Source organism: Pelobates fuscus, chromosome 3, assembly GCF_036172605.1.
Source record: "Pelobates fuscus isolate aPelFus1 chromosome 3, aPelFus1.pri, whole genome shotgun sequence".
Lineage (NCBI taxonomy): Eukaryota > Metazoa > Chordata > Amphibia > Anura > Pelobatidae > Pelobates > Pelobates fuscus.
Genome location: NC_086319.1, coordinates 352,091,127 through 352,103,380, shown reverse-complemented (window position 1 = coordinate 352,103,380; position 12,254 = coordinate 352,091,127). Strand labels below are relative to the sequence as shown.

Sequence of the window (12,254 nt, the reverse complement as noted above, 5' to 3'; positions counted from 1 at the left end):
CCATTCCAATGCTTCTCATAGAAAAGCATTGGATGCACTTAATGTTAAGCTGAAGTTAATTCTTAGACTGTCCCTTTAAGACTACTCAGTTGACAGGGGCATAAAACATGCTACTGCCACCTGAGCAGCTGTTCATATTGAAACCATTAAGCCATAAACCCTAAAAGGTCTGGAGTTGTTGTTTTTTCTCTCTCAATATTTTGGGGGAATTATAAATCAATTGCTTCTTGATAGTCTTGACAGTATTATCTTTTTGCCTTTTTATTAGGCAAAAATGAAAATGCCAGGCAAGATGAAGGTAAGCTAAAATGACACGCTAAGCAACATACCCTCTACAGCCTACAGTTAGCTGAACCCACAACCATGTAGGAGTTAAGCAGGAATTCTAGGGACGAACTGTGGACCTTATCATTCTTGGGACCAGGGGACTGTGTCTTTACTGTTTCTTTACTCAACTAAGGGACCCCTAATCTCACCATAACTCACTGTCAACCAGTCACATGCCACATGGTGGTGAAAGAGGAAGGGTTCAGTCATCAAGCAACCATCCACATTAGATTACCCTTCAACACTTTTTGCACAAGGTGGAGGAAGAGGATACCTATGTGCTGATAACCCCAAACCTGAGCTATTGGATGAAGGCAGTTGAATGGTGCTACTGTAGTTTTGGGAATCCCCACTCATCTTATTGCTCAGAAGACCACGGTGGGCCAGCTTGTTCCATTTTTATATATGTAACATATTTTGTCCATCTGCCATTAACAAGAGTAAGAATAGTGGCTGGTACAGGTCGGGAAATAAAACTTGCAGCGGTCTAAGTTTTACCGGCGTTCATGCGAGTGCCTAGCCGATAAGAGTTCCAGGCAAGTACCGCTGCCCACGTTCGGAAGACAAGATGGCCGCCATTCTTTTGTCGACCACATGCGTTCGGTTATATGAGATGGCGGCCACCCAGGGGTAGCATTCATGAATTACTTCCCTTGCGGTTTTGCACTTAAATTGCTGGTGTGAGTGTTCTAATGGGGTACAGGGGTGGTCTTCATTCGGGAGACGAATGGATATTGTTCGTATGAAGTAGTCCCAAGCGGAAAAAAGGGTAAAACAAACTAAATGGGAGGAAAACTCATGAATAGGTGGTAAGTCCTGCCACACAAAGTATCTTCCATGTTAAAACTATTTTCAAAAGGTGCAAGCCTGTTGTAAGTCATACAGGAAACAAACCCCAGAGTCCTCACCAGATTTTTCAAATCAGTTTTTTCTTTCACAAACCTCAAACCTTCAGCTGCCCCACATTTATTTACTAACACATACAGAAACTACACTCTTAACATAAACAATCAAATTCTAAAGTAATCTCTCTACAGCATTCCACTCCATGTTATCTGGTAATGCAAATAGCACAATCCTACAGCACTTCATGTTATAACAAAGCAACTAGCACCCTGTGTTCTCTATCTAATCTCAGGCTACATTGTCAGATTGCCTATTTGTAAGTTTTTTTTTTATGAACACAATATAGCCCATTCATTCACTGTAATTTATGTAGAGTTCTGTTCTGGCATTGCTTAAAGGACAACTGTCGTCTCAAAACAGTTTTTTTTAATATAATAATCCTTTCATGAAGTTTCAAAAGGAAATGGATTTTCAAATGAAGTATTTGCCCCCCCCCCCCCAAAAAAAAAAAAAACTCTGACAGTTAGTCTCTATGGTCATCCTTGCTTTCTGTGCAGGGAGTGAATCAGGGAAGACCATAGAGACTTACTCTCCTTTTTTAAACGCTGTCTGGCTTTTTTAAACGCTGTATGCATATGGCTGAAGGATCCTGTCATATGATAAAGGTAGAAATGTTTTTTCTTTCTTTCTTTTTTTGCAAATACTTCATTTTGAAAAAACACAAATATATATTTTTTAAAACTTGATGATAGGGTTAATATAACAAAAATAGGTTTGAGGTGACAATTGTCCTTTAAGGAAAACACTATAGTGTTAGGAATGCAAAGCTGTATTCGTCACTCTATAGTGTCCCTCTGCCCACTCCCATTGCGGCAATTAAAGAGTTAAAAACCATTTAACACACCTAATTCCAGAGCCAAGGGCCCTCGGAGCAGGTTCCCTCAGAGTCTCCTTTGACATTATCGTGAGTGGGAACCTAATGTTCTGCATGCATTGAATCAGTGCTTTCCTATGGAGATTTTAAAGATGTGGATGTCCATCTGCAAAGCGTGAAGATGTCCAGCATCGTTTCGTGGAGATAAAAGTCCGTGAAAGAACAGAAGTGCCTCTAGTGGCTGTCTGGTAGACAGTCACTAGAGGCATTCTTAACCCTGCAGTGTAAATATTGCACTTTCTCTGAAACTGCCATGTTTTAGATTGCAGGGTTAAGGGGACAGTGACACTGCACCTGGTGCCTATAGTGTCACTTTATCATGAAAGACATCCATCGTTATTACTCATAATGCACGTATAGGTCCTAATTTTAAGCCATCATTGAAGAACGAAATGTGCTGCAGACATTAATGAAAATTGCAGAGGCATTATTAAAGACATATAGTACTTTTAGTCAGGCTAATAGAAACCAGTCTGTTCACTTTTTCAGCATCCTTGGCAGTGATCCACACACATCTCACTACCAAGACAAGGTATCTGGACTTGTGACAATCTTCTCTTACTCTATTTGCGTCTAAACACAGTAATTACAGAGATGCTTGTTTTGACATGATTCCTGTGTTACCCAACACAAGCTCTAGAATGGATGTAGGACATATCTTATTTCTGGGTTGTTTCTCTCATTCCATGCATCTCAGACTCCAGGATTCTTACACTCAAGATTTCATTACACACTCAGAATGTTACCTAGCATGTACTACAGACGTCATACCAACGGTAAAACCCTGACCCCCATACAGAATTTATAGATGGAAACAAGGCATGCATCTTTCACAAAGAATGTATCCACCTCACTTAACCTTCAAAACCTCACCTTTACAACAACCACAATTGGCACATTCTGAGCCAAAAGCTGTGCTTGAAATGCTATTGTTTTCCTTGGCAAACTTCTTTTAATCTGTGTTTTTCATTGTGCTAATACAGTTTTAATCATCTAAGCACTGCAATAGCAAAGGGAAGTAAATTCAAGAAGCTATTCTCATTTTTTCCCCATGCAATCTTAAGCTTTTTAGACTGCCTGATTTATACAGTGAGAGTAGGACAATGATGGCACTTTGGTAATATAGAAGGCATCCATGCACGCTATTATATGAAACAGAAGGGAAACTTTTAATGAGTGATGATATTTGCATTTTAGATGGTTATATAGAATGTGGTGCTACTATTTCAGGGATCTCATATCCTAAATCCCAATTTTCTAGTTTTTTAGTTTAGGGTTTACTACGCCTGCCATGCTACAGTCCCACAATGACATACAAATGTGTCATTAAGCAGTAATTTTTAATTCTCTCCAAATTCACCAGCAAACTTTGCCGTTAAAGTCCTAGCTGACTTTTTCTACTCATTTAAGCAAGCATTCATGCAAGTATAAAATCATATCTTCGTTCACATTCCGTTTTTCAAGACTTACCCAGTTCCTCTAGCTCAGCAGTCATGGACTTGGACCTCAAGGTGAGTGTGGTGCTGGGTGCTCTTTTTGGAGGTGTGGGAGCTGTAAAAAAAAGAGACGTGACCTTACAAGTCTTATCCAGCAGGCGGCGGGGATCTGGGAGGAACCGCCGCTTCTCCACAACCATTTCCTCATATTCCCGGGAAGAAGGGTCACACTGCGCCAGCAGCTTCCCAACTCTTCGCCGTGATTTCATCCTCAGGGCCTTGAACTGGCATAGCCATTCAGGGTGAAGGAGGTTAGGTAGCTACTTAAGTCGCTGCACCAGCCTGTGCCTGCCTCTCTCTGAAAGTGTCCTATGTAAAATGCAGATTCACTGCGTCTCCAGCACTTGCTCCCTGCTTATCTCTTGTGCCGGTTTCTTCCTCTAGTGGTTGGTTCTTTCAATTTGCCTCACAATTGTTTTATCTTTTCTCTCTCTCTCTTTCTCCCCATCTCTCTCTTTGGTCGTCCTCATTCTAACTTTCTCTCTCTTTATTAATCCACCTATCCCTTTTTCCCTTCTATCTCTCTCCTTTTCGGGTCATCATCTCTCTGTGTCTCTCTCCCTCCTTCTATCTTCGATGCTCAGGGATGGAATTCTCGGTTCTTGCTGAGTTTCCATGGCAACGTTCGCTTCACGCTTCCGAGGGAGGGGGAAAGAGACAGAGAGGGAGAGGAAGCATGAGAGGGAGAGAGACGTATAGAGAAGCTGCTCTATGAAGAGATTAAAAGGAGAGAAAAAAAGGATTGTAGAACCAGAAACAAAGACAGGGGGCAGTTTTAAAGCAGTGAGAGCAAGCACTGTCTATACAGAGCAAATATACACTGTGCAACAATGCGCAAGACATGAGACAGTCAGAGAGAGACACTACCACCGTTATAGGAAGACTGAGCCATCAAGGTGTAATACCGCACAGTGTACAGCATGGAAACCTGCACTACTAAGAACATCATCTAGGGACAGAAAGAGAATTAACACCCTCTGCAGGTGGCAAAAGGGAAAACTACTACAGAAAGGGGAAGATTACACTATGCTCTTTATATGCAGATTGAACCATTCTAGTTATAGCATTATTGAAGGGACTTAGACAGAGCGTGATCCAGGGACAGAAACTGAATTTACAGCCTCTGCATTTCAGGAAAGAGAAATAACGACATAAGTCATATTAAAGAAAAAAAAAAGGGCACTACGGAAGATGTTACCTGGCGATACCCCCTGTGAAATTTGTTCTATCTTTGAAAACAATAACATTTTCAAATTGGTGACAGATCACTGTTTTTTTTATCTGCATGGATGCAATGAACGGCATATTTATCTATCTTCTTAAAAAAAAAGTCTTACAAATGCTCTCTGTTCTCCATGTCTGTATATTAGGCAAGAGATTTGCACCAGGGCACCGAATCGTAGGAGGCATAAACATACACATGCATGCTTGATTATTTATATAAAGTCTGATTGACACTGGCCAAATTATCAAAAAAATTATCTGGTACCATCTGAGGGTATTAGGACTGGAAAATACGGAAAATGTTCTCAAGATTTCCCAAAACCTGTTTTTGCAACACAGCTTCCAAATTTTAACCTGTCTGGATGCAACCACATATCAGAAATCTGGACTGGAATATGGAAACATTAAATAATTATATTCTCCGTCTAATCAATACAGTGATTATTAGACACAACTGGCAGGTGTCTGCCTACAAATTTGTCGATTGAATTTGAATAGTAGGAAGACGGTTGTCCGCTCTAATTACAGAAACATGTCATTAGCACCATTCTAATGACTAACTCCACGGTAGAAATGGCTAACTCTATAGAGGTATTCAATGTAATCCAATAATTAGGACATCTTATTTAGTTAATTAAACTGACATTATTATTATTATTATTGTAAATTTATGCTATTTATAAAATCGAATGATTCCATTATCACTTTTTTATTATTATTTAGACCATTTTCCAGCTGTCTGCTTGTGCTGTCAGTGGGTAAATAATGTGAATTCTTTAAGGGCCACTTTCAAAATGCAGGTCACTTCATAAATCCACATTCTCATGGATTTAAGGAGAAATAATCAGGTGTTTAATAAATATGTGAATCCTATATTTTAGATAGAATTCACAGTCGAGAGTTATTGATTTCTAACCAGACACAGGATGTTACCAAATAAGACGTGCTCAATGGGTTAAAATAATCACATTTTAGTCAGACTGGTCTTTAGTAAATACGAGAATTGTAAATTTGGTTAAAATGCTACTATTTTAACCACATTTTGCTGATGAGGACAGCATTCAGATTTTAGTGAATAACCCTGGAGGTAAAATACAGCATCAATCACACATGCTGACTCGTTTTAAGGATTCTCTCAGTTTATTGAGAGGTAAAACACAATTGCAATTTAAATTATAAACAGTGCAGATTTATCCATCCAACTGGAAATATGTACTTAATTATTTATCCTTTAGCACAGGGTTTTGTTCTATAGTAATGGGTATCACTGTAGGTATTACTTAATACCAAGGAGTGTATTCATTAAATAGCCACAATGCATTTCTCATATCATACACCATGTATAACAGTAACAGTGTCAGTTTTTATTCCCATGAGAAAATTATAATGTTGACCATTTTATATATAATAATAATAATAATAACGTAAATGGAACCAGAGCATTTGGGAAGGCATATTATGTCTCTGTTTGCCTGTGCTGGAGATCTGCAAAGGGGTTAGCTAGATAGTCATTTAAAACATAGGCACACAGCAAGGGCATATAAAGCCCTTGCTGAATGAAGAGTTATTTTACAGTTGTTTACTTACACTATATTTGAGGGACACGTTCCATTACAGGATGAGGCGTGGTATTGGGGGGGTTTATTGACTAGGAGTTCTTCAGCATCCAGAAGTGCGGGGGTCACTTTAAGCAGTTCGGGATCCATTTGTTTAAAAATAACACATGTATAAAATGGCTGTATATCAATATGTGGCATTCGGGTATTAAAGTGATATATTGCTCCTAAAAGATATGCTTACTGTTATTTACAATAGATGGTGCATACCGATGTCAGGGAGTCGCTCCGACCAAAACACAGGTCTTGAATCTTAATAATACCCTACAGGATAATGATAGGTGCTTATTACATGTCCTTATGACTGGACTTAAAGCGTTGCCTATATAGAGATGTGAAATAACAAAAAGACAGTCATGATCAAAGAAAACACGAGTACAGAGTGTTTATAGCTAGTACAGGGTGCCAAAACTGTGAAAATGAGAGCAGGCTGGGATAGAAAAATACCCATAACATATAGCACACTGCAGAGAAAACTAAGAAACCACAAGAGAGCAATGACCTGAGCATGTGAAGGATATATATATATATATAGTTGCCTATGCATCATTCCTGGGTCTCTGAAACATATATGTATACCAGTGTGAAGATGGACATAGAGTCCATGAAGATGAAAGAAGCCATGGTGCTGCACAATGCAAGGAGTCAGAGGTTACATCCTTCTAAGATCCCTTCTAAGATCACCTGTCAGGTGGTTACCAAGAGAAAGGTATGGAAACAAGAAAGGAATTACGAGATGCATTGACAATAGATGTGCCTTTTGGACAGCCTTGAAGGCCAGCCTCTTAACCAGAGACTATGGACCCTCTGTCCCTGTAGTCCCTGAAAGAGAAGTGTGACAGCAGCAATCAATGTTGGAGTCCCTGAAAGAGATGTGTGACAACAGCAATCAATGTACAAACTATTCATTGTTACTCTGCAGTGCCCTCTGCTGGCTGATGTAAGTGTGTGTATTTACTTAATGCTGGCATGCAAATAAGGGCAACCAAATATGTGGTTAAGTGCATATATTGCATATAAGTGCATATATTTTAGTGTGTTGAAAAATGTTATATATGTAATTTTAAAATTGAATTATATAGTTTATGTATTAATTATAATTGTTTGTTTGTCAATGTTTTATTTATTTGCATTTTAACTTTTTTGTCACCACATGCTTAATTAAGGGCTAGTCCTTGTCGAATATAAAGAATGGTATATTAGTTCCTTTTGGAACCTTGTGTTCTATGTGAATTTTTAGGGATCCCAGCAACAGAGTCCTCAGACCCATTGGCTGGCTGCACGGTCCCTCCAGCCTAGGGGCAATTCAAAAAGAGAGCAAGGCCTGAAAGCTGCAAGACAGGAACTATCACATTGCAGAAAGAGGTGTGTAGTGGAGTTAATGCCCTAACTACACTTTTATTCCCTTTTGTTCAGCTGCCTGTACCCGCCCTCCGTTCGCTTACCGAACCAACTATTGCCGGTCCCCAGATTCCTTAGGTGTTTTAGTCACCCTGTGCCCATTATTGGTGCAGGGTATGTTGAATGTATTGCTTGTCTGTGCCTCTCACCCTCCCCCTTTTTCCAGTCTTATTGTTTCCCTAGCAGGGCGTTGTCACAGGGACACTGCCAGACCAGTTTAAACTAGCTGCTCTGTCCATCCTCAATCTCCCATCAGCCCTTGCTATTGTCGGACCCCACCCTTTCTTATGGCTCTATGCACCCTATTGTATGTAAATGAGGCTGTTGGGGGCATAAATATGTGTGCTGTGTTCAGTAAAGTTAATTGTTGTTTTAACCTTCACCAAGTGTTGTGTGGGTTTTGGGGAAAGGGATATAATCTGCTGATTATACAGACAAGACTCGGCAACTTGATATGAAGTTCTCCAGGGTTCCTGATAACTATAAGGAAGCAGACTTGGTGGATACTCACACTGGAGCTCTGTTACAAGGTGCATACCTGCCTGGAAGAAAAACTGCAGAGGAATAGGCAGAGGGGACGATACCTGCCTGGAAGGAAAGCTGCAGAGGAATAGGCAGAGGGGAGGATGCATGCCATTGGAAGGAAAGAGTTTCAAAGTGACCCCAGGTCAGTAACTGAGGCTGAAGCATTCCATGGTCCCAGCAAGTAGCTAGGAAATGGACTGGGCAGAGATACTTGGTCGGAGTACAGTAGCACTGCCATAGTGTCAATCCAGGAATGTTCCTCTGGTCCATATTTCTTTCAGTTAATGATATTGGAGTATGCTTATGGTCAGTCATGTATTGGACCATGACTTCTTCCCGACCATTCACCAATACAGAAGAAGGTGGAGTTTTAGTTTGGTAAAAAAGTCAAAGGTTCGAGTAAGGTAGTGTGAAAGATATGAAGTCCTGAAGGAAGAGCTGACAAATAAGATATAGGACTGATAAGACAAAGTATATTGTAGCATTCAAGGAAACAAGGAGATAAATGCATGGAATGAACACAAAGATGGATGTTACACTACTACTCATTTTATCAGAATAAATAGCACCACAATATCAGTCTGCATAGACCTTTTGGATAGCAAGATTCTTGGTCAGGATGTTCTGTAACTCCTTTCAAGTCAGAAAATGATTTCTCAGGTGCCAATTCAACAGAGCCATTATAATTATTATTAGCATTGTAGGACACCCATAAAAAGGATTGTGCCTGTGAGGCATTATTTCAGGTACATTCAGCCCAATTGGAGCAGATCAGTTGAATCATTGTGATGATTAGTATTGAAACAACATAGACAGTTCTAAGACATGGTTAGCACGGTTGCCTCGTAGGTCTGTTGGGGATATTATAATAATAAGGCAAGTTCAAGTTACATTTCTGAAAATAATCCCCTCCAGAAACTAATCCATGGACACAAATTGACTCTCTCTTATACAATTTATTTAATTGTTCCATTAAGATTAAACATCTCCTTGGTTTAGATGATTGCCATTTCTGTGGGTGTAGAAGGTCTCATGAGAGGCACAAAATGTGAATTGATCTACTACCATCTAAAATACCATGTTTTCTTTAGAAGAGTTTATACCTTCAATGGTATTTAATGATAGATGATTGTTAGATGTGACTAAGGTCTTTTAGCTACTGGTAGTAGCTGGAGGAGACCCCATGGCAATTGATGTGATGTTTTGGACTGCACACATTTATGACAAGCATACACATTTTATTTGACTTTTGTGTAAAATGATGTCAATCAAAACTGTCTGCCTATGTTTTACACTGTTTTTTGTTCACAACTGGATGACCTGCTGCTTTACTTAAATAGGATATGGTCATCAGTCTTAAACTTTATTTTGGATGAACATATAACATGCCAAAAAGCTTGAAATCTGGAGCATGATTCTGAGTGAATCTGTTTCATTAGATATGACTTTAGAGTTAAATGGGTAGTAGCTAATATATTTTGTCTACAATTACTTATTTATAAATAATTTTACCATGAAGGATACATTGAGATTTTTACCTTGTTTTCAAGTATGTCCTGGGCTTAGAGTGGGATCTGGTTTTACAGTCTGTCATATGGTGGAACTGAACACCCATATTTGTTTGCCAAGATAGGTGATTTTAAGTCGTTTCGCAAGATTTTAAACTGTATTTTTTTTTTTGTGTGTGTGCGCTGTTCCTTTAACTGTATTTGGTATAGATTTTGGTCTTTATGACAGCACCACTGCTTAGAAATGCATGTTTGCCACCAATGCCCATTTTTTTTTCTATTCAACATTACATGTAGGAGGGTTTTTTGGCCTACCTGAGATGTCCTTCTTTCCGAAATACGTGCAATGGCACGTTCTCCTTATATACTGTTTCTTGGCATTTGTTAATTTGGCTAGATCCAATTTCATGAACTTATACGTTAAGGATAAGTAAACCTAGGAGCCAATTTGACCAGTGGATGTTTAGTTTTATCCTTAGTATTCTGTCTATGTCTAAGTCTCTCACCAGTGTGTGATAGGTATTTTATGAGATCGTATGTCCTCAGGTATATGTGTCACGGACTTAGTCTCAGACTGCAAATAAGTTCTTTGATTAAGGTTTGTTTGCAAGCTTTGTGAGAACTGGTGAATGTGGTGGTCCAGATCTTCTATATGCTTCACAAGATTCCATTTGTTGAATCACTTCTGCATGGTCTGTGGTTCTGTTGAAACGTCAATATGTTGCAATGAACCAACATACAGGAGTCAAAATTATCCTTCCAGAATATGAGACTCAGTACAGATGTATTGCCAGTCCTTACAGAGAGCCCAAATGGCAAAAAAAGCAGTCAAGATCAAATAAGTATATATAAGTAGACAGAGTTGAGAAGTCAAGTCAAGAACAGAGAAAATAAGAGCAAGTCGAATCAAATACCAAAAAATACACCAAACAAGGAATGTTTTCTTGAGAATGCCAGAGAACCACATAAAGACAATTACTTGAGTATCTCATTGTCTAAACCACATGTGCATCATATGTGTATTGTGCACATAAAAGCTGCACAAATTACATGCGTTCTGTTGGGAATAAAATGTTGCAAAATAAAAGCATTCCCTACCAAAAGTAGGGAAAGAAGCCAGCAAGCAGCCCAAGGTAATGTTACACACCGATAGTTTGGAGAATGTAAATATAACATGACTTGACATGGTTTTTCATTTAGGAAAAGTCATAAATTAGAGCAAAATACATCAACTGAGTTACCTTCTAAGACCCTAACGTAAAAATTCAAATTCATGTTTTAGTACCTGTCTTCTGCTTTCATAGCTACAACCTTGTTCATGGAATTAACTCTTTTTCCTTTAATATCACCATATATTATACCTTGTTCTCAGACTCTCAATCTCAGTAATCAGGTTTTAGACTCTTACCCCTTCTACGCATTGCTTCCTCACTTTCAGGCTTTCGACTCACAGACACAACCTTCATGCTCAGGTGGCTGCCGCCTTGACGTATAAGCGAAACCACCTGCTTATGTCCAACCTTTACTACATTGACCCCATTTACCTGAAAAAAATGAAAAAATATTTACAATTAAGGTGATATATAGAAAATGGTGGTGAACTTCTCATTGTCATGATGATGACCTGTTTGAAATTGGTGGATTGGATCACTATTGCCTGGGAAGTTCTTTTGTGAGAAGATTTTCCTCTACATTAAGTGGCCAACAAACACCGAGCTTCTTTTGGTGCTAAGTCCGGTTACACTCTTGGGACTTTGACTCCATACTCTTTTTGGGACTCTGTCTATTTCGTGCTGATTATATTTAGATGCCTGGACACATCACACCCAAATATAATAGTGAGAGTTTCAATCTGGCTTAGAGACACCACAGACACTTTTTTTGTTTATAGTGTTGGGCTGTTGGTTTATGCCAATTTGTTGCCCCACTGTTTTTTTTATTACTTACAGACATTGATATGTTACTATATGCTTATGACATTTATATTAGTTTCTTATATTTGCTGTGCTCGTTTTGCTGTCTATTTGCCATAATTTATTATCCCATGTCTTGAAGGTACAGAAAATTATATTTAAAGGTTTATTTTTTGTTTAATAAAGTGTGTTTTAGCTCTACCATTGGTCTATTAGCAAATTATAAAGTCAAGTCAATATGTAGACTAAAACCTCAACCGGTATCTATTGACTGATACAAGTCTGGAATAAAGATCGGTGGTCCCACCAGCTACACAACTCACATGAAAAACTCTGATGACATACATATGAATAACATACACATTCGTTAAAGCACATATAGTCAGGCAGGAGATAGCAAGGAGCTACTAATGGCATATTGTCTGTAATATGTCTTGTCTCAGTGACAGCTTTTGAGCAGTTCA

General features: G+C 38.9%; 1 protein-coding gene across 2 annotated transcripts in view; it reads right to left on the bottom strand.

Moving 5' to 3' along the window:
* The window catches only part of SHANK3 (SH3 and multiple ankyrin repeat domains 3), a 334,590-nt gene that overhangs the window by 33,015 nt on the left and 289,321 nt on the right, over positions 1-12,254 (bottom strand). For both annotated transcript variants that reach the window (XM_063449167.1, XM_063449168.1), the window contains 2 exons: positions 11,286-11,421; positions 3,578-3,658 (listed from right to left, as the gene is read on the bottom strand). In XM_063449167.1, the coding sequence (XP_063305237.1) occupies positions 3,578-3,658; positions 11,286-11,421 (217 nt within the window). The remainder of the gene's footprint in view (positions 1-3,577; positions 3,659-11,285; positions 11,422-12,254) is intronic.